Source organism: Amblyomma mixtum, chromosome 1, assembly GCF_055824585.1.
Source record: "Amblyomma mixtum isolate Tamu chromosome 1, ASM5582458v1, whole genome shotgun sequence".
In the NCBI taxonomy this organism is placed as follows: Eukaryota; Metazoa; Arthropoda; class Arachnida; order Ixodida; family Ixodidae; genus Amblyomma; species Amblyomma mixtum.
In genome coordinates this window covers 109,258,073-109,284,200 of record NC_143012.1, presented here as the reverse complement: position 1 = coordinate 109,284,200, position 26,128 = coordinate 109,258,073, and the positions used below count along the sequence as shown (strand labels likewise).

The 26,128-nt window shown below is 48.6% G+C and overlaps 1 protein-coding gene across 1 annotated transcript in view; it reads left to right on the top strand.

Moving 5' to 3' along the window:
* The window catches only part of LOC149367502 (WD repeat and HMG-box DNA-binding protein 1-like), a 248,311-nt gene extending 222,792 nt beyond the window's left edge, over nucleotides 1–25,519 (top strand). The window contains exons 9-12 of the mRNA XM_089555875.1: nucleotides 6,132–6,298; nucleotides 17,980–18,047; nucleotides 22,378–22,511; nucleotides 25,271–25,519. Of these exons, the coding sequence (XP_089412001.1) occupies nucleotides 6,132–6,298; nucleotides 17,980–18,047; nucleotides 22,378–22,511; nucleotides 25,271–25,360 (459 nt within the window). The 3' untranslated portion in view covers nucleotides 25,361–25,519. The remainder of the gene's footprint in view (nucleotides 1–6,131; nucleotides 6,299–17,979; nucleotides 18,048–22,377; nucleotides 22,512–25,270) is intronic.
* The last annotated feature ends 609 nt before the right edge of the window (nucleotides 25,520–26,128 follow it).

Below are 26,128 nucleotides of genomic sequence, written 5' to 3'. Positions count from 1 at the left end.
ACGAAGCCCGCCGAACCGCCGAGCTCATGCAGAACGAAGACGACGCGCGGCCACGCGCCTGGAGCCAAGGTTCGGCCACCAGGTGGCGCCGGCAGAGTGCCAGCAGTGTGGCAATATCAACGAAAATACAAAACAAAACTGCTGAACTCAGTGGTCTGAACATTCAAGCACATGCGCAGTAACGCAGCACTGAGCGCGTCAGTAGGGCAGTAATGAGGCCGACACTCGGCCGCCAGGCAGGACGATGAAGTATGTCGACCATCTGCGCAAAAACTCAGCCTCGCTCATTGACAGTGCGTCCACGCACGCTTGCTCAAAGAGGCGCGTGCGGAGGCGCTGCAACACTGGAAACATCGCTCTTTGCTGACGGCCATTTAAGAAAACCACTCCACACTGCCGCCAGAAAACGAACATGCCGACACGCAAGAGCATATTGGCAAACACTTTGGGCGAACCAGTGCGCGCTTCCAGTGGGGTTACAAACATGCGTGAGACTGGTATCCAAAAGGTGCGCACCACTACGCAGTCGAACATTGCGTGCCGCAATTTTCTGAGAGACCGCGTTGCGAGCATCGGGCGGAGAGCGCCACGCCCCACGCCGTGAGGCGGTCTCTTTTGGGCAGGACCCGCCAGCCTCGCAACCAGCCGAAGTCCCTGATGTCTGCAGGAAGCGCAGCTGAGGTCAGTTGGCCCCATGGCGCCCGTCTCGTTTCCTGGAGTTGTTCGCGGGTCAGCTGAGCGACCGTTAGTGCCTCACACATCCTGGAGGGCGGGGTTTCATCAACATCTAGATTGGGCACGCTGGCAGTCAACGACGCCAGTGTGCGACGCACGTTAACGAAAAATTCCGGCGGCTGCTCGGCTGCAGGGCCAACCACGTGTTGTGTAAAAAACACGTTACGCGCTGTACCCAGAAAGTATGGGAGGAGTCTTCTCCCGGGATAGTCTCGGTTGCGTACAAGATCTCGTATTCCTCGCAAGGCGAGCACATTAAACATGGTGCGGATGCAAGGTATACTGAACCCACCCATGTACAATGGAAGGCGCATGAACAACCGTGACATAAGTTCAGTTTTCCCCGCCCAAACGAAAGAGCCACAGGCCGTGGTTAGCCTGCGAGCAAACGTGCGCGGTGGGTTTGCGACGCGGGCGACAAAAAAAACATGCGGCTAGGACTGTGGACATCACTATATAGCTGCGCTCTCAGCTGCGCTCTCAGAGGCGTTTCTCAGCATTCGTGCGGAGGTTAGTCCAGGTTTCGCGGGCTACTTCCCCGCTGGCGAGAAATACTACTCCCAGGACTTGCACTCCCTGCACCCACTCCACCTCGCCCGCAAGGTTCGGTGTGAAGGTGCCAAACCTTAGTGCGTTGCTTTTTCCCCTGTTCAATAGGGCCCCAGATATCTCGCTGTACTCGAGAAACAGCCGCGAAAAAGCGGTGTAGCTATCCTCGTCCTTGAGGAAAAGTGACACGTCGTCGGCGTAGGCCGAAACTTTGATTTGGCCCTGGCCAGGCAGAGGGAAGCCGCGCATGGATGTGCTGTCGTTAATACGCCGGATGAGTGGATCCAGGCATAACACGAAGAATGTTGGGGAGAGAGGGCATCCTTGCCTTATGCCCCGGGTGACTGAGAAGGGAGCGCTCTGGTGGCCGTTTACGGAGAGGCGAGCTTTCAGGTCCGCGTAAAGTAAGCGCAGCCTGTTGACGATGAGCGGTGGGAATCCGAAGGCTTCGAGGAGCCCGAACAGATACGAGTGTTCCACCCGATCGAATGCTTTCGCCTGATCGAACGAAACAAAACACCCGGTGAAGCACGTCCTGCTGGCAAATGTGAACAGGTCTCTTGTGAGTGCCAATGCAGCAAACAGAGCGGTCAGGCACGCTGCTGGTTTGAGACTGGTGAATTAGGTGGAAACGGCGTAAGCAACAAATGCGCTTGTCAGTCGTCGAACTATGAATGCCCGCCGCTCGCGGCATCGCCCAATTTAAAGCCGGCAAGGAAACTTCGAGATAACGGGTCAAGAGCATCTACAGTAATCTGGCAAAACGTAGATGCAGCTCTTCGTGGCTATGATCAATCGAGATTAGTCCGGTGGCTTCTCGCGTCACGAACAAATATGATAGCACCCCTTTCCTGCGGCCTTTAGCGCGAACGAACGGACTATACAATGATGCGTGGCAATATCAAACTGCCTTTTGTCGGCTGCTTTGCGCTTTGTTGTAACTTTGATAGCCCTGGCAGTTCTGTTTCCGCTGTTGGGTTAGACGCTTTCATGCTTTGGCATTTCTTAATCAGATTTTTAGCCTCCAGAGATAGCTTGCCGTTTTTCTGTCTAATCATCCGACTGCCTTCTTCTACTCCGAACTCTGTAATGATAGCTGTGAGATTATCGTTCATAGTTTGAACATTGAGATAGACTTTCGCAGTTAAAGGCGAATATCTGTCCGGCAACAATATCCTGAATTCCTCATGTTTCACTCTTACCGTGAACTCGTTAATGGACTTCCGTTCACTATCATAGCCTAAGCAAAGTCTAGACCATACCATTCTGTGGTCGTTGGGACGCACCTTTGCGAAGACCTCCTCATCCTGCCCAATGCCAGGGTACGCGCATGGTATGAAATCTACTTCATTTTGGTCTCACCATTAGAGCCCGTCCAAGTCACTACTTCTTCTCTCATTTCCAGAAGATATTCTATTTACGTAAATTATTTCTTTCTGCCAACTCTATACTATTAGCTCCCCCCTGCTATTCCCAGAGCCTATGCAAAACTCGCGTACTGGCAGGTCTCCGGCCAGGCAAGGTAGACGCTTGGGCATGTTGGTTAGACATTATGGGTGCAGCGCATACGACGAGGAAGAAAAGAGACAGACACAACGCTGAACTTACAACTAGCGTTTATTGAGGCTCTGCCTCTGTTTAAACGGTGGCTCAGTGGTTATGGTGCTCGGCTGCTGACCCAAAAGACGCGGGTTCGATCCCGGCCGCGGCGGCTGAATTTCTTTGGAGGAGAAATGCTAGAGGCCCGTGTAATGTGCGATGTCAGTGCACGTTAAAGAATGCCAGGTGGTCGAAATTTCCGGAGCCCTCCACTACGGCGTCTCTCATAGCCTGAGTAGCTTTGGGACGTTAAACCCCATAAACCAAACCAAACCAAGCCTCTGTTTAAATACAGTGGCGGACAGTCTAAAAAAAACGAAGAAAACACTCACATAAAATGTCATAAAAGGCACGACCGGAACTCTGGACGAGGCAACAGTGCCGCTTGGCAAGCTGTGAGCATTTCCTTATCAGCTGCTCAGAAAAAGTATTTTTTTTTTTACACAGAGCAATTGATGTGGTGCTTGCGCATTGGTTTCCGTGTCTTTGAATTTCACAGGCTTCCATGATTTCTCTAGTAATCTTAACGCGGCTATCGGCCAAGATTTCGCACTGGTTTAAAATGAGGAAACATGGTTCCTTCTTTTTTTCCTTTCTTTCTTCTCTGCAATAAACGCGTGTTGTAAGTTGAGCGTTGTGCCCGTGTCTCTTCTCGTCCTCCTCGTACGCGCTGCACCGATGATGTCTCCGGCCAGCTTCTGCCCACCTTCGCACTGAAGTTGCCATCGGCACAGCGTACTGTGATTTTTCTTTTTTGAGTGCCGATTCCACGTCTTCATAGAAGCTTTCAACCATCTGTTTGCCATGGCTGGATGTAGGCGTGGAGGCCGGCACCACCTTCAGCTTGTACCTCTTATTACTTGCTGTACAGGGGGGTGGGAACCTTGTCATGCGATAACCGCTTTTATTCCCATCTCCTCCAACACTGTATGGTGATGGAAATAAATCATTATTATTATTATTATTATTATTATTATTATTATTATTATTATTATTACGGATAATTACTACGGTTTTCGCCCTCTCGTTAATACTGTAAATTTCTATGTTGCTAGGTATGTCCTGATTGATGAGGAATCCCACGCCTAGTTCTCGTCTGTGCGCTAATCCACGATAGCACTATACGCGCCGGCCCCTTATTACTGCATATATGCCTCATCTGTCCTCCTAACGTCACTAAGCCCTATGACATTCCATTTAATACTCACTAATCCCTCGAACAGCACTGCTTTGCTAGGCTCCCTGGATAAGGTTCTAGCGTTTAACTTGTCAGGCTTCAGTTTCCAGTGGTGGCCTGTCCGGAGCCAGAGGTCCTTGACGCACTCCGCTGCGTCGCAGGTCTGACCGCCGGCTCGGTCAGTTCCTCCGCAACCACTGAGGACCGAGGGCGAAGGTTGAATTGGTTTGTGCTGCACAATAGTGGCGAAATACTGCTCTGGTCAGGGTGTGCGTTGTCGGCTGTGGTCACCGACATCAGGCCGCACCCCAGGCCTCCATGGAGACGCGGAATTTTTTTGTTTTTTCAAATCCGGTGAATAGCGTGGCACCGTGACTCAAACCTCGGTCCTCTTGCACGCCAGGTGCCTTTACCCCATCGCTGTGCCTGAGCCTCTTGTTTTTATTTTATTGTGTTTTTTTACGGAATGTACGGCGGTTTTTCATAATATTAAGCATGAAATGCTTTTAGCCCCCGTTGTCGGCAGTGTGGTGACGTCACGCCGAGACCGAGAGCCATCATCCGGGCACTGAAATCCAGTCATCCGGGCACTGAAATCCAGTCATCCGGGCACTGAAATCCAGTCATCCGGGCACTGAAATCCAGTCATCCGGGCACTGAAATCCACTCATCCGGGCACTGAATTCCAGTCATCCGGGCTCTGAAACGAGAACATCCGGGCACCGTACGAGACTTGAGATTTAACGAGACTCTCTAAGCCCTCCTACGCGACCGGCATGCAAGCGCCGGTTGGTCTCCAAACGAGACAAAAAATAACTGCTGCCAGTGCCTTCTCAATGTTTATCAAGATATCAGTGGAGCTGTGGGTTTGATAATGCACGGACTTATAATTTCCGATTTCTAATAACGCGTGCAGAAAGCACATAAGTGCCACGTTACACTTCGTTCTCATACGTGATCTCTTAGGGGCTTCGCGCATCGAAGCAAAGCCGCGCAGGCGCACAGGGGCCCGGGGGAGAAGCGCTGCGTTCAAAGGGCAAGGCATCGCGCTGAACGGGTGGTGGCGTTCCTCCCTTCCTGTACGGTGCGGTTCGGGTGTCCACCGAGATGACATTCGGCCCGTAAACATTTCATGCTTACTCTACTTTCGGTTACGGGAGAGGCAGAGATTTTTTAACCACAGTGAGGTCAAAATTGCGAGTATGTTTGACTAAACAGTTTTGAGGTCAAAATTGTTTGACTTTTTCTGTTACTCCTATGTCTAGTACAGAGGTCAAAACGCTTGCTTCGAACACGTACTAGACGTGTTTCGGGCTGGACATTCAATATCTATAACGATAACATTTGGTTGTCGGTGGTCTAGATTTTGGCATGTGCAGTTTAACTCGTAGGATTTCATCGTCATTTTTTGCCTTCCTGGTCTCAGCGGCTTTGGGAGCTGCGGTAGACTGTACGGTCATCCTAGACATGCGTTTTGCGCTGCGTACACGTAAAGATACGGCTAGAGATTTAATTCAAGTTACGTATGAAAGAGTTCTGCTGAGTGTGTGTTGGTATTAAACCTAAAAAAAAAAGCTGAATTATGTTGCCGCGGTAAGATTCAGACTTTCCCACGGCAGAGCCGGTGCCCTTGTTACAAACGAGAGACAGATTGTTGGCATCTCTCCAAGGACACAAGTTGCGCACATGCTTTCATTTCTAGTTCGGCGCAAAGATCGCTAAAAAAACAGGATTTGTTAGCTCTGCTCTTTTCGTGTATCCTGGTCTGTCCTTTTTGGCTCTGCCGCCGCGGTGGCTCAGTGGCTATGGTGCTCGGCTGCTGACCCAAAAGACGCGGGTTCGATCCCGGCCGCGGCGGCTAGAATTTCTTTGGAGGAGAAATTCTAGAGGCCCGTGTACCGTGCGATGTCAGTGCACGTTAAAGAACCCCAGGTGGTCGAAATTTCCGGAGCCCTTCACTACGGCGTCTCTCATAGCCTTAGTCGCTTTGGGACGTTAAACCCCACAAAACCAAACCAACCTTTTTGGCTCTAAAAACTCAATCGAAGTACAGCAGCAGTGCGGCTCGCAGGAGGCCCTGAAGCATCGGCGTTCGCGGTTGGCTGCGGAGCTGGCCTGCCAGATGTGCACCGTCAGCCTCGCCCGCGCAGCGGCCAGCGTGGCGGAGGAAGAGGAGCTGCCGGCGCTGGCTGCATGGATTCGCCGGCTGCCCACGCGAAGCCCGGCGGAGCGCCCCACGTGAGCGACGAGGCTTCTCGCCCTGCTTTCACGCTTGCTGAGACTGACTGCCTCGTCAGAGACTTCTGTGAAACCAATAAGAGTAGAGCCAGCATGCTTTCCACAAAGTTCAATGCATGAGTGAAGCCAGACTAGTAGAATACGCCACGCAGTAACCCAATGGCATCTGGCAGAGCTGAACGAAGTTTGAAAAAAAAGAAACTTACCTAGCCTCTGATGAGTAAGAGTCTCAATTACTCTGTTATTTTATTTAACTTGCTCGCCTTTTTGTGGAGAAAGAGCGCCTTGCTGGTTTTGAATTTATGTACTAGTTAGCATACGCGCCAAGTTTTCAGTCTGCCGGGGGAGCGGGGGACAGTGAGCACCCTTTCTCTTCCCCTCCCCACTTCTCCGAGCGTGCTCCTTGGCGATAGTTATTTATTTATTTATTTTACTCTAAGGATACAGATTAAATCCCAGAAGGGGAACGGCAATTCACTGCAATATAGAGGATACAGAAAAGCTAAGGGGGCCAAGTAGTCATCCTTGAAGAACTCCAGAACCAAGCGGTGCAGCCGAGGAATCAGCGTCCTCAAGCTGACAGATTCAACACGAGAAGAAGGAAATACATGAGTCCAGTTAAGAGCGCCAGGGTCAATATACAGCACACATAGTTTATGTGATAGCAGTAAGTTAACTTTATCCAAGGCTTTAAGAAAGTCAAGGAATAGCAAAAAGCAGTTGAATGTCGCGAGAGGAAAACTTTCGGAAGCCATGCTCTGTTATAGCGAAAAAAATTTTATCCTTCAGAAAATGAACAAGATATGTATATATATGTACCATTACTTTGCATGCTATTGATCTAAAGATATGGGTCAATGGTTACATGGATTATGTTTATCTCCGGCATTGTGTACCGTTTGACCACAGCCGTCTTCTAGTCTTCACTAGTACACCATGCTGATACCACGGGGAGAATATCCATTTCATGGTGATAGAACTGTACTCTTTAGCAGTGAATGTTCTTTCGTGTAAAGGCAACCAGCGAGCACTTTACGGTTGAAATCTGTAGGTATTGCTGGTGAAGGTAGGCCGCAAGAATACTTGACGCCTTTTGAAGTCACGCCCGAACTTGTGGGCGCGTAACTCCAGATGCCCAGATAGAGATGTCATCCGCATATATTGAGAGTTGCGCCGACTGCGGTAGTATATCGACAAGCCCGACAAGTGTAAGGTTGAACAGCGTTGGGCTGAGCACTCCACCCTGCGGGACTCCACGAGAAGGGAAACGAGAAGAGTTGGGCCTTCCTCTGTCTGCACAAAAAGAGATCTGTTGGATAAATAACTACGTATCCAGCAGAATACGCGACCACCAAGCTCGGCAGCTTCCAGAGCGTCCAAAATAGCCTGGTGAGTTACATGGTCGTATGCGCCCTTTACATCCAGGAACAATGCCGCGGTCAAGCGCTTCAAATGTTTTTGGCGCTGGACGGATGACACTAGGTCGACCACGTTGTCAATTGAAGAGCGTCCACGTCGAAACCCGGACATTATATCCGGATATATGCGGTAGCGCTCCAGGTACCACTCAATACGTGTAAGTACCATCCTTTCCAGTACTTTGCCAACACAACTAGCCAGCGCAATTGGACGGTATGATGTCAGGTCAAGAGGCGATTTCCCTGGTTTCAGGAGCGGAACTAGACGACTGGACTTCCATTCGTCTGGAACTGTGCTCTCGTTCCATGATTTGTTGTAATGCTCCAAAAGGACACGCCTAGTTTCTTGTCCAAGGTTTGGAAGTGCAGTGTATGGCACACTCTCCGGTCCTGGCGATGATGACCGTCTGCAACAAGCCAGCGCGGCGTCAAGTTCCTCCACGGAGAAGGGAAGGTCCATCCAAGAATCCCGAGAAGCGGGAACATCGCTGCAATGCAGCGTCGCAGATGGGGCAGATGGTCCTGCTACCCTAGCGCAGAAATCCTCAGCTACCTCGACCTCGCCACGTCGTTGGAAGAGTGCAAGAGACTTGAAAGAGTACAGCTGGTGTGGGCATGTTCGAAGGCCACGAACTACATTCCAAATGCGTGACAACGGTTTCCGTGGATCAAGCGTTTCACAGAATGACCTCCAACGCTGTGCCTGGACTGCTTGAATTCTGCGCTGAGTTTTCTTTTGCATGCGCCTCGCATCTCTGAGGTCAAGGCTCGACTTTGTGCGTCGGTACCAACGCTCTGCCCTCTGTCGCAGTGATTGCAGGCGCTGCAATTCTTTTCTTTTCTTTTCTTTTCTTTCTTTCTTTCTTTCTTTCTTTCTTTCTTTCTTTCTTTCTTTCTTTCTTTCTTTCTTTCTTTCTTTATTTAAGACATTCCGTTACAGAAATGCCTTGGGGGACGCGACAAAAGGCAATAGACATGCCTGACGGGGCCGCCCCCCCCCCCCCCCCCATATCGAATTCCGTGTACTTTTTTAATGGGGTGAGTAACCGTGTCGCGTTCTCCATGGCCTCCTTAACCTTAACTTTCCCTTCAAAACTAGCGGATGAACCTTCTGTGGAAGCATCTTCCATAAGTGCTTGAAACACTGACCAATCGATGCGTCGCATGCGTGTGGCAGAGGTGCATGTGGAAAGGCCAGTAATGGTGAGATATGTAGGGATATGGTCACGGCTGCGGGTTTCAATATCCGAAAACCACCAGACGTTGCTGATAAGGCATCGAGTAACGAAAGCCAAGTCAAGGCAGCTGCTGTAAGTTGTCCCTCGAATAAAAGTTGGGGAGCCGTCATTTAAACACTGAAGATCATGGTCAGAAGCGAAGGACACAAGTTTTCGTCCCCTAGTGTTCATTCTAACGCCTCCCCACATGGTGTGGTGAGCGTTAATTCGCCCATGACGATCCAAGGGCCGGGTGGAACCGCGATCAGGTCACTCAGTCGTGCGGCGTGAAATCGACTTGATGGCTACATATACGCACCCACAAGCGTAAACGTGAGATTACGTCTCTTCACTGTTAGACAAACGTATTGGTTGTCGTTACTAGGGGGAACTGGATGAAGCACATATTTAAGTTCCCGCCGAATGTAGATGATGACTTTACTGTTCCCTCGGTGCGTGGGAGATGCAAACACCTCGTAACCTGACAGTCGCAATATCTTTGGCACATTAGGCTCACAAATGATAAGGATGGGGAAATTATTTGCGTAAACATATTGCCGAATATCTGATATTCGGGACTGAAGTCCGCGGGCATTCCATTGAAAAATAGAGGCTTGCCTCAGCTGCTTTTGAAATGTTAATGCTGGGGGAGCCATTGTTCCTGCTACTGCAACGCCGCTAGGACTGGAGTTAGCGCGTCCAGTACTTGCAGCGCATTCTGTGCCGCTTGCGTGCGCAGGCCTGCCAGCACAGCGTGGTTGGCACTCAGGATGGACTTCAGCATTGCCATAACCTGTACTTGTTGGCCATGGCTGAGTTCTTGGCCTTTCTCCGGATCAACAGTAGGCGCTGAACTTGGAGATGGCATTGACTTTCCTGACCCAGTGGATGTGGGAGGTTTCGGGAGTGACGGCCAGGTAACGGCCGACGCAGCAAGTTCGGCCTCATCAACTGTCAGGCTCCCTTGGTGTAGTACGGCAGGCGGAGGAGGAGGACAAGATGCAGCAGTGCTAGAGGCCTCTCTGTTAAAAATAACGGCTTTCTTAGAGGAACTTCTATGACGTGAACGATGTCGTCGCACCTTAGAAGCGGGCTTTCTGTGCGTGGAATGGTCTCGAACCATTTGTTTCAACACTGCTCGTTCATTCTTGAGGCGTGGGCAGTCTTTCGAGGGGGAATCGTGACTGCCACGGCAGTTGGTACACTTGAGGGTAATCGCGCAACAAACGTCGCCGCAATGTGACTCAGAGCATCTAGAGCACACGATGTTGTTCTTGCAGACGCCACTCACGTGTCCGATCTTCATGCACTTTCTACATTGCAGTGGCTTGGGCACGAAAGGTCGAACCGGGTGGCGAAAATGCCCAACTTTCACATACGACGGTATGCAGTCACCCTGGAATGTGAGCTTGATGCACTGAGATCTTCCAAGGCTCTGAACTGCCATTATTGAGATACTGTTGGACGCTGGCTTGATTAAAATAGGCAAATCAGCGTCAGCGATGGAAATATCGACGTTGTAAATGACGCCTGCTGTATTGCCGCTGTCTTGGAGGACATGGGAGCGTACGCTGATGTCGCCGAGTTTGTTAACGGCGGACAGACTTTGCAGTGCGCTGCGTTCCGTGACATCAATGGCGATAATGTTTTCGCACGTCTTTAACCCCCTAGGAACGAGGCCCTCAAGGAACATAGACGTAGCTTGCCTGTTCAGGTGGCTGAGGTTTCCGGTTGGCGTTTAAGGCACAAACAAGATGGTATGCGTCGGGGAACCTCGCGTCTTGATGACTGTAGACGTGCTTGATGAGGACGACTCCTCACGTCGGCGCAGTCTTCGTTTGGCCTTCTTCCTGAGGAATGCTACGAACCCATCGTCCGTCGAAGAGTCTTCACTGGCCGCCGAGTACACCTCGGTGGCCTGGCTACTTGCGTCACTAAGATGGTAGAGACGCTTCCTCTGGGCGGCCGCTGCCGACCCACCGGGTTCCAAGGGAGGCCCATGAGCCTCCACTTCCATCACTGTATCTGGAAGGGAGCGGCGCCTCCCCGGTTATAACACAAATTGCAAAAAAAAACTGCAGAGGCGTGAAGGCAACGTTCTAGTAAGAACAACTCACCAGTAAGCCAAGTTTCTGTAATCGCTATGAAGTCAGGTTCGAGGAGGGCGGTAAGAAGAGATTTGAGTGACTCAAGTTTATTGAGAATACTTCGCGCATTTACATTTCTTTCTTGAAGGAATCATATTCTTAGCGGTAAGAAACAGACACAACACCAAGAGACACACAAACAGGACACCCGCTTGACTTCAACTATCTTTACTGGACACTACAACTAGCCCAACTTAATCTTTTAACGAAGTTATTTCTTTCGTTTTGTGGGATGACGAGGTCGTAGGTTTGGTGCCTTGCCATGTTCGTTTTTTTCCCTGTACTCGCGTTTGTCTCGGGGCACGAGTTAGTTGTCGCCTTTGTCTGTGTCTTTACGGGTACTCCGCAGTTGGTTTCTTGATCCCATTGGAACATTCCACCGTTTATGCGTATTTTATTGAACACTAGCGCAAGCTTTGCCATGGAATCATTCATTGCTTTCGCATTAGTCCACAACTTTTTTCTGATGTCACGTGCTCGGGCTGAGAAATCTTCACTTATCGCATATTCAATACCTTTGAGTTTATTACAGTTTTTTAGCACAAGGGTCTTTCAGGACAGTCAAGAGGTTTTAGTATTACAGGCCTGGTTTTTTCCACTGAAGGCTTTCCCAACCTATGTATGCGTTCAATGGCGACAGGTTGAATTTTAAGAATATCTCTAGCAATGTCTCCCTTAAAAAACTGTTCTAAGGACTCAATGTTTTCATCATGGTCTTCTGTAATGCCGTATACTAAAAGTTTACTCCGCCTCGATCGGTTTTCCAAGCCATCCAGTTTTAGTTCAAGCGAGGCAACGACTTTTTCCATGTTGGCGACCTGCTCTATGCAGTCCAATATTTTTCTGTCAAGGGCAGCCATGTTTTCCAATTTAGCTTCAATTGATGCTAGTCGTTCCTCTTTGATGCTTTTTATGTCCCCGGCAATCGCCTCCCGCTGCTTGGAAATCTGAGCGAGATGATCTGGACCGGGGTTTGTACGTCTCGATACCCCCGGCCAACAACAGCAATTTCGCCACGTGCATTGTCAGATCACACAGTGAAGGACCTAGCTGCGTTGGGCACGGCAGCACAAGAAGAAACGGATCATTTGAGCGAAGACATTTCCCGCATCGTCTTCTTACCTGCACAAGACAGACGAAAGGATTAAGCATCCGCATGCCGCTGTTGCTGCCGTGCCCAGTGAAGTCCTCGCTTTACGCAGAATGGGCGCCATCTGGGGTGGTGGTGGTGAAAAACTTTAATATGGAAAAAGAGTTTGAGGGTTAAAAATAACCCTGCTGCATGGTCGGTATCCTTAGTCCGGGACACCGCACGACGAGGCCCCGTCTCGCGCCCGCTTTACTAGAGCCCTTTGAGACTCCAGTGTGGAGCAGTTGAGGAGGGCAGTCTCCCATGCCTCTCGGGTGGGGGTGGGGGAGGGGGGAAGGTGAGGATTCTGAGTACATGCCCACACCATGTGAAAGATATTGCAGATCTCTCCACAGTGCGGGCAGCGCCCATCTGTGTTCGGATCGAAGTGTTTTGCTATGGCAGGACAGACAAGAGTTCCTGTCTGCAGGCGCCGCAGAGTTCGCTCCTCCGCCTTACTCAGCCCCTTGGCAGGTACTGGGTAGAAACGGTGGCTGTCGCAATAATGAATTAGGATTTCGCGGAACCGCAGAAGCGGTTTATGAGCTTCTGAGCCAGGGGAGTTAGGATGAGGAGCCCGGTGTGTGAGCGCTCGGGCGGCCGCATCAGCGGCCTCATTGCCTCGTAGACCCTGGTGGCCAGGAGCCCAGATCACTTTTATGCGATTTGGATCGGCGGGAGCGCGTCTTAGAATTTGGAAGGCAAGAGGGGATATTTCGCCTGCAAGATAATGTTCACAGGCCTGGCGAGAGTCTGTGATAACCGTTCTCGATTTTGGATCGGCGGCAGCGAGAGCTATTGCGACTTCCTGAGAGCTGGAGGGCCCGTCGATGCACAGCGTCGTCTCTCGTATTCATCCGAAGGTGTCGTTGACCACCGCTATCGCAGGCCTGAAGCAGCGGAAGTGCTGCTGCGTCATCAGGCCAGGTCTGTGGTGTGGCGTCGATATCAGCAGCTTAGTGGCAATCAGCTGCACAAGATCGACGAAAGGATTAAGCATCCGCATGCCACTGTTGCTGCCGTTCCCAATGGCTCAGCGACTAGCGTAGTGTTGCTTTCGCAACAAAATGTTTTTAATGTTTATCTGTGATTTTGATTTCATCGGGAATCTCATCCCATATCTGAGCATCATTGTACTCATATTGCCTTTGACCGTAAGTCTTGTGACAAGGCGGTAGCTTAAATCTGTTATTAACGCACCTTGCATTATTATCTATTACCATTATTCTATTCTATTATTATTTATTATTATCTACTATTATTAATCTATTATTATTAGCTAAAAAAATAAAAAGCAGGAGATTTTCAGAAGATAACGCTAAAAATTTTTGTCATCTTTTCCCCGGGGTAGTTCTGGCAGCACTTATCGCGGAAAACGAAAGTTGCACACAAACTCTGTATCGGTGATAGTTTTATCATTGACAATGCAGATATTGCTCAGGCGCACAACCAGTACTTATGCTCGGTGTTTACGCATGACCACTTTATCAATCGACATTTCCAACGTTATGACCACATTCTGCCGATTGGTGACATCACGATTACTCAGGAACGTGTGTTAGCACTTTTACCTGGCGCTGATGGAATTCCGAACTCATTTCTTCTCCGGTACGCCGAGTAGTGATCGAAATATCTAACTTTAATATTTAAGAAATCACTATCAACCGCGCTACACCCAACCGAATGGAAGTGCGCAAAGGACACTCCATGGTGAAAAAAAAAATTGGCAGAGGTTTAGCTCTGTTTAAACCATGTAAACTGCGTTGGCAATGGCAACCTCGGTAATCCGCTGTTTTTCGAGTCTTTGCGCGCGTTCTTCTGGCGAATCTTCGACGCGTTGCCTTAGCCTGGTAGCATTGCAGCGTTCCTGAGCAGTCAGGTGTTGATATTCATGGGTGCCCGATGACGTGGAACCACTCTGCGAGGTAGAACGTTGTTGCCGAGCTGCATCCTTGGCACGACGCTTTGCAAGACGTTCTTCACGCTGTTATGGCGCCTCTTGTGCACGTTGTCACTTTCTCGCTTCTTCCTGTCGTTGTCGCTTCTCCTTAGAGGACTGCATAGCGAAGCATTCACGCCAAGGAAAGCGCGCATTTATAGGCGCTTAACAGCGTGGGAGCATGGGCGCCGCCATATTTGGTCACGTTACCATGCCGCCAGGTCCACAGAACGCCATCGCCCGTTCGGTTCTATGCCTTGCTCGTCACTCAATTGGTTTTTGAGGAAAGAAATGTCTGTCTCGCATATCTCCCTGGTCACCTGAACCTCGCCGTAACGGAAAGGGAGGGAGATGGGAGTGAACGAAGACACCGTATTCACTAAACGCGCCTTTGTTCATTCCAAACCATCGAGCTGGCGTGGAGGATATACAGCGCATCAGGAGAGGAAACCAATCCGGTAAAAAGTCCAGTTCATTGTAAGTGTCGGTTACCTGCAGGAACAATCGGCTAAAATGAATTCTGGGCGAAACGACAGGTTCAACGTTGCGGTCTTGCATGCGCGTTTTCCAAAGGCTATGAAGTCAATTGAGAATAATCATATCATAATGTTTCGAGTCAGGTTGGGACACAACAAGGTCGCGCATACTGTAAGAATTTAGGAGAAAATCTTTCTGTAGCGTCCTCTGCCATGTAGAGCATACTTAGGTTCTCTGTAAATGTTTTTTGTGGGTGTGTGTACACACATATGCAATGCATATATATCCTTTCTGTACAAGACTATGTAAATAAATACCATGAAAGAAAAAAAAAGAGCTGGCGTGGAGGAGTGGTTAGCGTGCTCGTCTCGCACTCCCGATACCCTGGTTCGATACCAATTTCCCACTGGGTGTATTTTTTATTTATGGGGTTTGACTAGAAATTAGGCTAATTGCTCAACCGATAACATTCTAATGCCATCGCTGCAAGGCGAAATTGTTTCCTGGTGCGCTTTTTTATTTTGCAGATTTGACTGTCTTCATTGCATGTTTTATTTTTTTCAGTTATTTTTTTACTTTCTCTTTTGTTATTTTTATTTTTTACTTATTTCATTCTATTTATGAGACCCATGCATTCACTAGATGAGCCTTTATTCATGCTCAAACCCTGAGCCTTCGAAAGACCGCGTGTCAACTCTTCGGCGCTATGCTCAAACGTTTGTCCCCCATGGCCTCTCAATTTTTGGCAGGGCGACCGCCTGTAATCTGTTTCTCGCCACTGAAATATATTATGTACTGCAAATTATTCATTGCGCAAGACTTCCTATCCAGCGTTTTCACAGGGTTTTCATTACTTTTGTGTGGGATTTGTCTTTTGAATCCATGAGGCGTGATAACCTTTTTCGGCCTGTAAGCGCTGGCGGCCTTGGTCTAGTTCACCTGTATGTCCGACAGATAGTGTCACGTTTCATGTTTTTCCGTGACACTACACACCCAATAGTACGTTCATTCCTGCAAACAAATTTAGTTCATGTTTTACCCAACCTCATTGTGTGACCGTCATGTTTGTGACCGTCCGTGTTTGTGGGGCATAATGCAAGAGGTGTATTTGGCTGTCCGTTTCCTACTTCTTCGTTTTTCTCCTGAGTTCCTTTTTTTAGTGTCGAGGAAAAAAGTTGTATAAGGATTTGATTAGTATGCTCTTCCCTCCGCCCATGTACCGCTCTCTGTATTTTGGTTTACCGGGGCATGACGTACTCAAAAGAGTACGTAGGATGCCAGTCTCGCCGTGTACAAAGATCTTTTTCTTTAAGTTACACACCAGTACGTTGCCCGTTAGAACATGGTTAGAGAAAAGGGGCATTTTTGTGTCTACCGTTAATTTCCGCCTTTTTGATGAACCAGAAACAATTGAGCATTGTTTCATCAGTTGCAAAGATGCAGTACTCTTCTGGGATATCCTGCAACGCACATTTAAAAAAAGAATTCATCTGACTCCACATTCTGTTCGCTATCTCACTGTGCTGTCATTTGTTGATGAACCCCTGGACATGTTCTTTCCGATTGGACTGCACAGCCTCTGGAAAACCCGCATGATGGACAGACACTGTGAACCTGTTGTGTCTACAAATGATCACTTCAGTCGAATGGTTGTTCATCTAAGAGACGTGTATGCCCAGACTGAGTACGAACCGGAGTGGCACTCACTATTAGTGATGTGCTCTGCATTGCCCCTTTTCTAGTGCATGCTCTTCTTCAATATGTATTGTTTAACACTGTTTACATAATGGCTTCTATATAGTTCATGTACATAGAGCATTATATCACTGCAATAAATACCATGTTGAAGAAAAGAAAAGCCTTCGTGGCGGAGTGGTAGCGTCTCAGCTTCAAATGCTAAAGGCCCTAGTTCGATTACCAGCCTCGACACAGTTCTTTTTTACCAGAGCAAACTGCTCGCCGCCGCTGCCCCGTGGATGAATGGATGGATAGGAGCGCCCCCTTTGAAACGGGGTGGTGACAATTGCCACCATGCTCAGCTTTTCTTTCTTTATTATTTTTTTGTTTACTGTGTTGGCAATTTTCATTAAGACTCGCCATCATCTTTACCTACGGTTTTGTACAATTTTAACCTTATGCCACATCTCTGTTTTTCAGCCACCAATCCTCCAATCGCTTTTTGCTAACTTCCACTGCGGATTTTTTTTACATGACCATTGTTATCTTTAAACCCTAGGGCCTCAGAAAGAGTGACTGTGCCTGCATCGACATCCGGATGGATACCATCACATTTGATTATGAGGTGTTCAATTGTTTCCACAGATCTACCACACACTGCACATGTGTCATCTTCTTCGTTAAATTTCTTTTTGTAGCTGCTCGTTCTAAGACACCCTGACCTAGCTTCAAAAAGTAGGGCACTGCCTCTTGAGTTATCATAGAAAAATTCTTTCCTGATCTGCCTTTTCCAGTATCAATATAGTTCTACACTATTTCTTTTCTATTGAATTCATCCAATTTTTAACTGCCGCGTTTTTAACCTATCGTTTAATGCTCTTTCTTTCTCTGTCCTCATGACCGGCATACTTACTGGTTAGTTTTCTAGTTCTTTTCCGCCACTGTGAGTCAACGCTCTTTCTGTACAGATATTTAAATACGTTAGCTGCCAACCTGTTATCGTCCAATTTCCTCAGGCGTTCTTCATATAGCATTTTACTAGATGGCAGCGCCGCGGCGCGCCGACGGCGCTGCCATCTGGCGGAGCGCGGTTGAAGCAATGCTGTTCAAGTTCAAACGTGGCTACCGCCGACCATGAGCTACGCGACGAGCTGAAACCTGGCGTAGTATTGCTTTCGCAATAAAAGTACGTTTGCGGTAAATTTACTTCCTGCCTGGCGTGTCGCAGTGCCATCATGCGTCACCTACTGAAACCCCCTGGCAGTATACCCCGCTGGCCCAGCACATGGCGTGCGCGTTGTAACGCAGCGGACGGCAGCTCGGCCACTGAGCCATGCCCTGGCACGCAAATTCAGATAGCGGACCTTGCACAGCATTTCCGCACGTAAGGAGACTTAAGTGCACTTCATAATTATTTACGCCTCAGTAGTGCCCAAAACTCCGAGGCCTCGAAACATCGTCGTACTATGACTGCGTTTCAGGGACAAGCGTAACCATTTATCGCTTAGCTCTAGTGCGCGCCTGTGCTGTGTTCGTGGAGTATTTGTGCCATCTGAATGCTGTGTTTGGTGTTTGTCGAGTGTCAAACTCCCTTACCTGTGGTTTCAACCGCGTTTGCGGGAAATGAGATTGCATTGCACTTGGCTGAAGGTTCTCCTCTCTGGGCGTGGCTCGCAGGTGCGGCTGCGTGGCAGACGTGCCCATCCGCCCGCTGTCCATGGCAGAGCTACGGCAACGGCGCTCAGGTAAGGGCCATGTTTAGAAAACATTGCTCAAAGAGGCGAGGACGAACAACAGGCAAAAAGACTGTTAAGAAAGGCTAGAAACGTCGCAAGAGACGAGGACATAGGCAACGAAAGAACACACCAAGCACCATGGGCGCAGACCGCCAACCGTTTATTCACGAAAAATACAACGGTGTCTGTGCCAAGGCACGGGACCGCCTCGTCACTCGCACATGTGCAGGTAAAAATTGAGGTCAGAACTCAGCTGACTAATCGTGTGAAACTGCTGGACACTAAGGTGCAGCCTAAAAACTTCACCACAGTGCGCTTCATATGAAAAAATCAATAACAATGAGTGAGCCTGACAGATGAAAAGAAGGCTGATGTCATTCAACAATCAACCGGTGTAAGGGCGAAAAGTGCCAGAATATAAACGCGATGGCGAAATGCATAGCAACGGAGAACGTGAGTAAAAGCCTAAAAAACAAACGGTCAACGGTGAAAGTGACCATTTTGAAAACAAGAATTGCAAAAATGGAAAAGCTCGTATGGAAAAGGCAGAATTGGCACGAGTTCGGGCACAAAAACCCATAGGAAACAATATTGAAACTAAGCCTATAACTGGTGAGCAATTTCATCCCTGCTAAACTGAACATTGCATTGTTCAGCCTTGGACAGCAAGCCAGGAATCCCCTTTCTTGAATTTCATAATAGAGGCTGAGGTTACATCAGTGTCCCAAGCACTACATAAAATTCAGCGGGGCACATTGTTGGCCTAAAGTGCGGTGAGGCGAAAGCCTTAAGCGCGATGTTGCTGCTAGTGTCACTGAAGCGTAGTTAAGATGTTAGGCTTCGCCTCTGAGTGTGAAACGCGACAGCGTCTTGCAATGCTGCAAGGGAGTCCACAGAACGCCATCGCCCGTTCGATTCTACGCCGTGCTCGTCGGTAAATTGGTTTTTGAGGAAAGGAAATGTATCTGTCTCGCATATCTCGGTGAACACCTAAACCTCGCCCTAACGGGAAGGAAGGAAGATGGGAGTGAGCGAAGACACCGAATTCACTAGACGCGCCTTTGCTCATTCCAAACCATCGAGCTGGCATTGCGGACTGGTTAGCATGCTCATCTCGCACTCCGGAGACCGGGGTTCGATTCCGGAACTCTACCAGTTTCCTACTCGGTTTTATTAAGCATGAAATGCTTTTAGCTCCCGTTGTCGACAGTGTGTTGACGTCACGCCGAGACCGAAAGCCAACATCCGGGCACTGAATTCCACTCATCCGGGCACTGAAACGAGAGCATCCGAGCACCGTACGAGATTTGACGAGACACTCTAAGCCCTCCTACAGGACCGGCATACAAGCGCCGCGCGGAACGGGTGGTGGCGTTCCTCCCTTCCAGCAGGGTGGGGTTCGGGTGTCCACCGAGATGACAGAGAATTACTGCTCCATTTCCTTTCCTCAAAAAGCCTTGGTTCAAAGGGCAAAGCATCGCGCTGAACCGGGGTGGCGTTCCTCCCTTCCTGTATGGTGCGGTTTGGCTGTCCACCGAGATGACAGAGAATTACTGCGTAATTTCCTTTGCTCAACAAGCGTCGCGTTAAAAGGGCAATGCATCCACTCTGCCGACATCAATGTACTATACTTGTATGATCAGCAATAAACGGTCCTCAGTTGTTAGTCAGCGCTGTGTTTTCCGTTTCCTTGTCTTTTGTGCTCGTCCTCGTTCGCGCTGTTTATTCAAGGTGCTTAACCAACTAGCCCGCCAAAACGTGTTAATTCAACACAGCGCTTATTGCGGAAAGAAGCATACCGGGTGTTTCAGCGAACACACTCAAAAATTTGCACAGATAGGCTCTTTGGGGCACAAATATGGCTTTTGTGGCGCAGTATTGCCAGTGTTGGTGGGGCGGGCACCAGAAAACTGGTGAATCGTCTTTTGTATCAAGCTGGTTAACATATTTTTGATAATTAGTTATTGAAAATTAGTTAATCAAATCATTACTTAAGACAATACACCGCTTTGCTGGTGTCCGCCAACACTGGTGACACTGTGCCGCAAAAACCGTATGTTTACCCCAGAAATCTTATTTATAATAATTTCTGAAAGTGCACGCTCTCTGAAACATCGGTATACTATACCCTTCCGAATTAGTGGGAAGGAAGAAAGAACACAAGCCAAGTAAAAGTTGGTGACAAACAGCCAAGCCAAGAGAGAGAGAGAGAAAACTTTATTTACAAAGGAATTCGGGGCACGCCCCAGGGTCCCCGCACGACCCCACTGCACTCAAGTGTTTATGTTCCTGAGGTCCATAACACTGGCAGCACGGCCGGTGGCGATGGTCTGCACGGCCGGGTCCTCCGAATGCAGCAGGGTCTCCCAGTCCTCCCAGGTCAAGCTCTTTCCTCGATAGTGCCACAGACGGCCTACTGACGCATTTATGCCCCACCCTAGCTGTCTCCAAAGCTTCCATGGTTTTCCTTGGCATGTTGTTGCCAGGTCGATACAAAGTTATCGCCTTGTCGAACCAGGGATGGCAAGGGGGTTCCGCGTCGCATTTTTTCACAATGCGCAGCCAGATGGCCATCTCTGGCACTTTCTGATTGTGCTCTTTGGGACGCGCATTGAAACATATGCCGGTTCGGCCTATGTAGTGCCACCCACAGGAGAGAGGAATTTGTTGACCGCATGCTGGGCACAGATGCCTCTTTGTGTTTAATTGGGCACACCGGTCTCCGCTTTCGCGTGGGAACGCTCTTTTTGCACACGCTTCAAAGCTTTTTTGGCACCGTAAACAACAGCATGATCATGGAAGACAGTTGGGCTAGTTGGTGTGAATTCGTTAATGACTGCGACATTGCAACTAGCGTGGAAACACAAGGATAGCGACACAAGAAACCGACACAAGCGTGCTGTCCCGTCGGTTTCTTGTGTCGCTGTCCTTGTGTTTCCACGCTAGTTGCAATGTCGCAGTCATTAACGAAAACAACAGCTTCACGCCAGAACGTCGCTCTACTTTCCTTAGATTGTGAGAAACCTTATGCACGTAGGAGATCACAGCAACCTTTTCTTTCTTGCTTTTTCTTTTTTCCGTTCTCGTCCGATCTCTGTTCGCCACTCACGCGTCAAGAAATTTGTGCAATGCAGGCTTTCAACGACTGAAACATTAACATGTTTGGGGTAGCCCGCCGCCTCCAAACGCTCCTCTCTCTTAATACAATTTGGGGCTCACATGAAGCCTGCAGAGTTTCAGACGCGGCCCGATCAGCCAGCTAGCCGCTAAAATTCTGGCACGCCATCCGCCGAGTGACGCAGTTACCACGTCATCATATAGGTCCCTGGACATGAGGGCTTAGCAGGGAATGAAAAATCAGACCGAAATGGCCGAGATACCCATGTTATCGCCCATGCCAGAGTTCGCCCGTGCTCTCAGCCTGCACCTGGGTCTTCAAGGACAGACTCGAATTTCTACGACAAAGTAACGAGATACACCACCTGCAGACAAACGAATGCTGGTCACGTTGTTTCCTTTCTTTCCATCCTCGTTTTTTGCCCTATTTTCCTTAAGTATGTATCACCAACTCACCCTTTTCGTCATTGTGTTCACATTTCCAAACCTGCTCATATAGGCTGAAATTTATCCAAACACGTTTAGAGAACAGGGTCCCTGCTGTAACCGAACACCCACGCTATATGACGTCGCGTGGAAATGCCCTGGCTGTGTTGAGGCTACACGGAACGCGAATCGGGAGGTCAGTTGTCCAGCTCGGATTTGGGTGCTCAGCCTAAGTCCAGCTCATGGGTTGCTGGACTGAGGACCCTCTCTCTCTTCTGCGTCCATTTCGGTTAACGCAACGCTCTGTTGAGGAGAGTGTGAGGATTAGTTTAATATACCGGGATTGGTCAACTTGCATGCAAGACTAGCAAGCCAAAGCACCTATAGAACAAACTGCTTCTATAGGTTCATGCTGGCATTACCCGGTTGAGAACTGAGCCTTATGAAAAGCGTTCTGTGTATTTCAAGGTGCGTCTCTGCTTTAATTTCAGTGGACTGCCTGGTATGTTCGCTGCATATAGTAATCGCCTATTTAAGGTTCTTCTATGTGCGACTAGGAGCACAAGCACTGAGCTCAAGTTGGCAGCTGTTCCTTGTGTTTCGGAGCAATCGGGGCTACGAGCGCACATCCACCGTTTGAACGCTTCGCCTAACTTAGGCTATCCGGGATGGGTCTTAAGATAACCTGAAGCACAGAGCGCAGTCGCTTGCCGAAGCCTCAGAATTTTTCTAACTAGGTCTTATTGCGTTTAAGTGACCAGCGGAAGTGTCTGAACGTGATCCAATGCCTTCGCAGGTCTCGCAGCTCCGGCAGCACTGGAGCAGCGCCCTCCTCGGAGTGCGGCCAGCGACGACAGCGCAGGAGGGCACGAGGCGAGTGGCCCTTTCGGTTCTGCACCAACTCAGGAAGGAGGCGGTCAGGGCACACAGGTGTGTGGAGGCCTTACGTTCTAAAAGTGTAGCTTGTTGTCTCCCTAGGTAGACCATCCTTTGAGACAAAAAAAAAGATGGCTGAGGCTTAGCTAAGGTTAAGCCTAGTCAGATGCGAAGCATATTGATGGCTAGGCTTGGTAATACATGGCTTTCCTTGGTTGAATACTTGGTCATTTTAATACAACCACTAGAAGCCTTCGTCGTGGGGGAAGACAACGGCATGGCTACAGCGGAACGTCGACTAACCCCGAGACGCGCTTTGGGTGAGCGCCTGGATTGCCACGGAAGCCGCGTCCGCCTGCCCGGTGGAGCGAGCGTTTCACCTACACCGAGTGTGAACGCGCGTTCGAAATGCGCGGGAATGCCGCTCGAGGACATTCCGGCGTCTGTACGATGGCATCGTTCTCCCTCTCCCAGCGCGTGACGGCGATCTGTCGTGACGTCATTGTGTCACGTGGTGTGACGTCACCATACCACGTGGTCTACACGGCGTGCAACCACAGCGACGGCGCGAGGTGGACCCCCGTCTTCCTCTGTCGTGATGTCATGTGTCACGTGGTGTGACGTCACTGTACCACGTGGTGTGCACGGCGTGTAACCACGGCGAAGGGCTGTAGTGTACCTCTAGTAATATGCTTCGCATAAAAAAAAAACGATTGCGCGACTTCCCACAAACTATTACCACCTTGAAGTCGAGGGTTGGACGGAAGCCCGTCTGGTCGGGGGTGTACATGAAGAAGAGAGAACACCGACTAAAATAAAAATTAACATTTAAACGACGTTTCGGCTCCCACACGGGAGCCTTGTTCGCAAACACGTGCAGACTTGAAAAGGCTAGCTATTTAAGCTTGAAAATTTGCCCTAGGCAGCGGGCATATGCAATTAGAAGTGCCCCTTCAGAGCGATTAAGAGTGTGTTCGGTTGTCTGAATGAGTAAAGATTCTGGGTATATACGGCTTTGGAGATTCTTTCCTGTTTTTAAAATTCGCGCGTTGCTCTAATCTATGTCATGCTGCCTGCTTTCAGAATGTTCGGCAAGTGCATTTGACGAAGCTTTCTTGTCTGCAACATCATACTGGTGTTGTTTCAACCTTTTAACAAAGTTTTCACTTTCACCCATATACGCACGGTTACAGTCACTGCACGGTATACTTTTCCTTTGGCAGGCAGTCTTTTACGTGGACGAAAGCTTGCCGCAACTTTTTCGCCGTCACGTGCGACACATCAACGTCGTGAGATCGCAGGACGCGCGCCGAGGTTTCGCTGATCCCGGGAACATATGGCACAGGTGCACGTTTTTCGGCGGCTGGGCCGCTGTCAGATCGTGGGGGTCGCAACAGTTTGCGTTCCACAAAGCTGACGAAAGGCAACGGGTAGCCACATTCGGAGAGGTCCTTGCGAACTCTTTGACGGTCGGCCTCCACGTCCTCTGGCTCTGTGCAGATGCTGTTTGCTCGACGAAAAAGCGGGGCGACCACTGATCTCTTGTGAGAGGCCGGGTGAAGGGAGTTTAAGTGGAGATAGCGGCCAGTGTGAGTGCTCTTCCTGTGTGTGTAGTCAGGCTGATGGTGATTGTACTGATTAAGCCGGCTCGCCTTTTTCCCTCCATATTTTACCCCGTCCCTCAGACGCTGTTGAGGTTTCCACCAGAAATGAGACTATTCCTTCCTTCGCAGCCATCTCCCGTGCCCAAGTCCCAGATGTCGTCACGAGAAAACAAGCGCCTCCTCAGGGTTTATATACCAATGACAACTGTCATGGTGCAAGACTGAAATAATGGGGAATAGGGCATGATTTATCATGCCCTATTCCAATCACACATTAACTATTGCCACATAGTTTGGGCTACCACATCCAAAACAAATCTACAGAAAATTCTAATTCTCCAAAAGAAAGCTATTAGGATTATCGAAGGTGCCAGTTTTACTGCCCATACGGCTGAATTGTTTATTAAGTATGAAGTAATTCGTGTAAATATTTTTTTTCAGTACCGCCTATTATACTATCTCAAATTTTCTTCACCATCAATATGTAATTTTTTGCTTAATATCGCAATGTTAAAGCCCATAGAAAAGTATGTTCAAACCCGATCAACTGCAAAATGGACACTTCCACGCACTAGAACTAACTATGGTAAACAAACCCTTAATTTTCTTATACCTAATGTTCTAAACAGCTACGAATCTAACCAGCTTAGCATGTATAACCTCCGACCACATGATTTAAAAGTGTACTTTGTAAATAATATTCCATAACTTCTTATCATATATTGTAGTTTCTGTATTTATCGGTGTCCTTTTCCCATTTGTCATCAACCCAGCAGTGTGTGTAACTTTCAAATGCATCTTGTTCAGTTTTAATTGTTTTTTTTCTAGTTTCAAACTACATCTCTGTGTAGCAATCCGTTCAATTGTAAATATTAATTCTTTCTATAGTGTGCTCGTATGCGACCTGCCACCGTTGTATGAATGCGTTTATCTTATTTATTATGTTGTAATGGCTCTTAGATGAGCCACAGGCATTTTCAAGCTATTTTCTATAGCTTTTGGCCTGTGGCTCATTCTAAAGAATGTGCACATTTTTGAAATAAAGTTTGAAAGTTTGGAAAAAAAAAAAAAGATTGCTCCCCCTATGGGAATAGACAGAAATTCACTTCCTCCAGTGAGGAAGGGCCCGCTTGTAGTGGAATCTTTTCCTGTGCTCCAGGACGTTGGAGAGCGCCGAAACCGCTCTTTTCACTTGTTTGTTTGGCGCAGGGGGACCGGAGCCACCTCGCTAGAGGGTCATCGCTGGCAGTCGGACGCAGGAGCAGGCAAATGAAGATTACGGACATGCTGGCGAGATAAAAATGATACCGCGGTGGGAGCTGCAAGGTTTCAAGGCCGGCTTAAATGTTCACAAGCCGGCCACGTTCGCGCTGTTTATTCAAGTTTCTCTTTCAGCGGTTCTTTTTCTGCATTGACTACAAGAAATAATGTTATAAATTTATTTTCATTATCCCTGTCCTCTCTGCTGCACGTTCCTCTTGATTATTTTGTTGCCATAAATAAGGCCTTGCTAATAAAACCTTAATAATGATAGTCACTCGTGGTGTATGGATATCGCTGGCCCACGTCAGGTATTCGCAACTGACGGCTTTTACAAAGAAAATGCGGAAACTTAAAAGGACATTTATTTTTTATGTCAAAATACTGCAGGCCAGCTTTGGCCCAAGCAGGAGGGGCATGAAAAAACACAAATCACAACATCACGTAAAAACATTTCACGTGACACATAGCAAAAATAAAACTTAAAAGATGTACATAGCAACGACAAAGAGAAATACATGCTCAAAATTGAATATAGCAGAGTCACTTCCTTTTTAGTGAAGCAAAAATGTATTTAGCGCCTGTTCCCCGTTAGGATAATTAAAAATCATTTCAGGGAGTGCGTCCCACTCTGCTATTGTTTGAGGGAAGAAACTGTGCTTAAATGCGTTGGTTCTAGCAAAAAGAGGCTGTGAGCAGTGCTCCCTACTATGGCGGGTTCTTCGAGCAGTGGATTGCTTGAGGAACGAAGGGGGAGAAATGCTAAGCTTGCCTGAGATAATTTTATGCACGAAAGAAATATGGTTA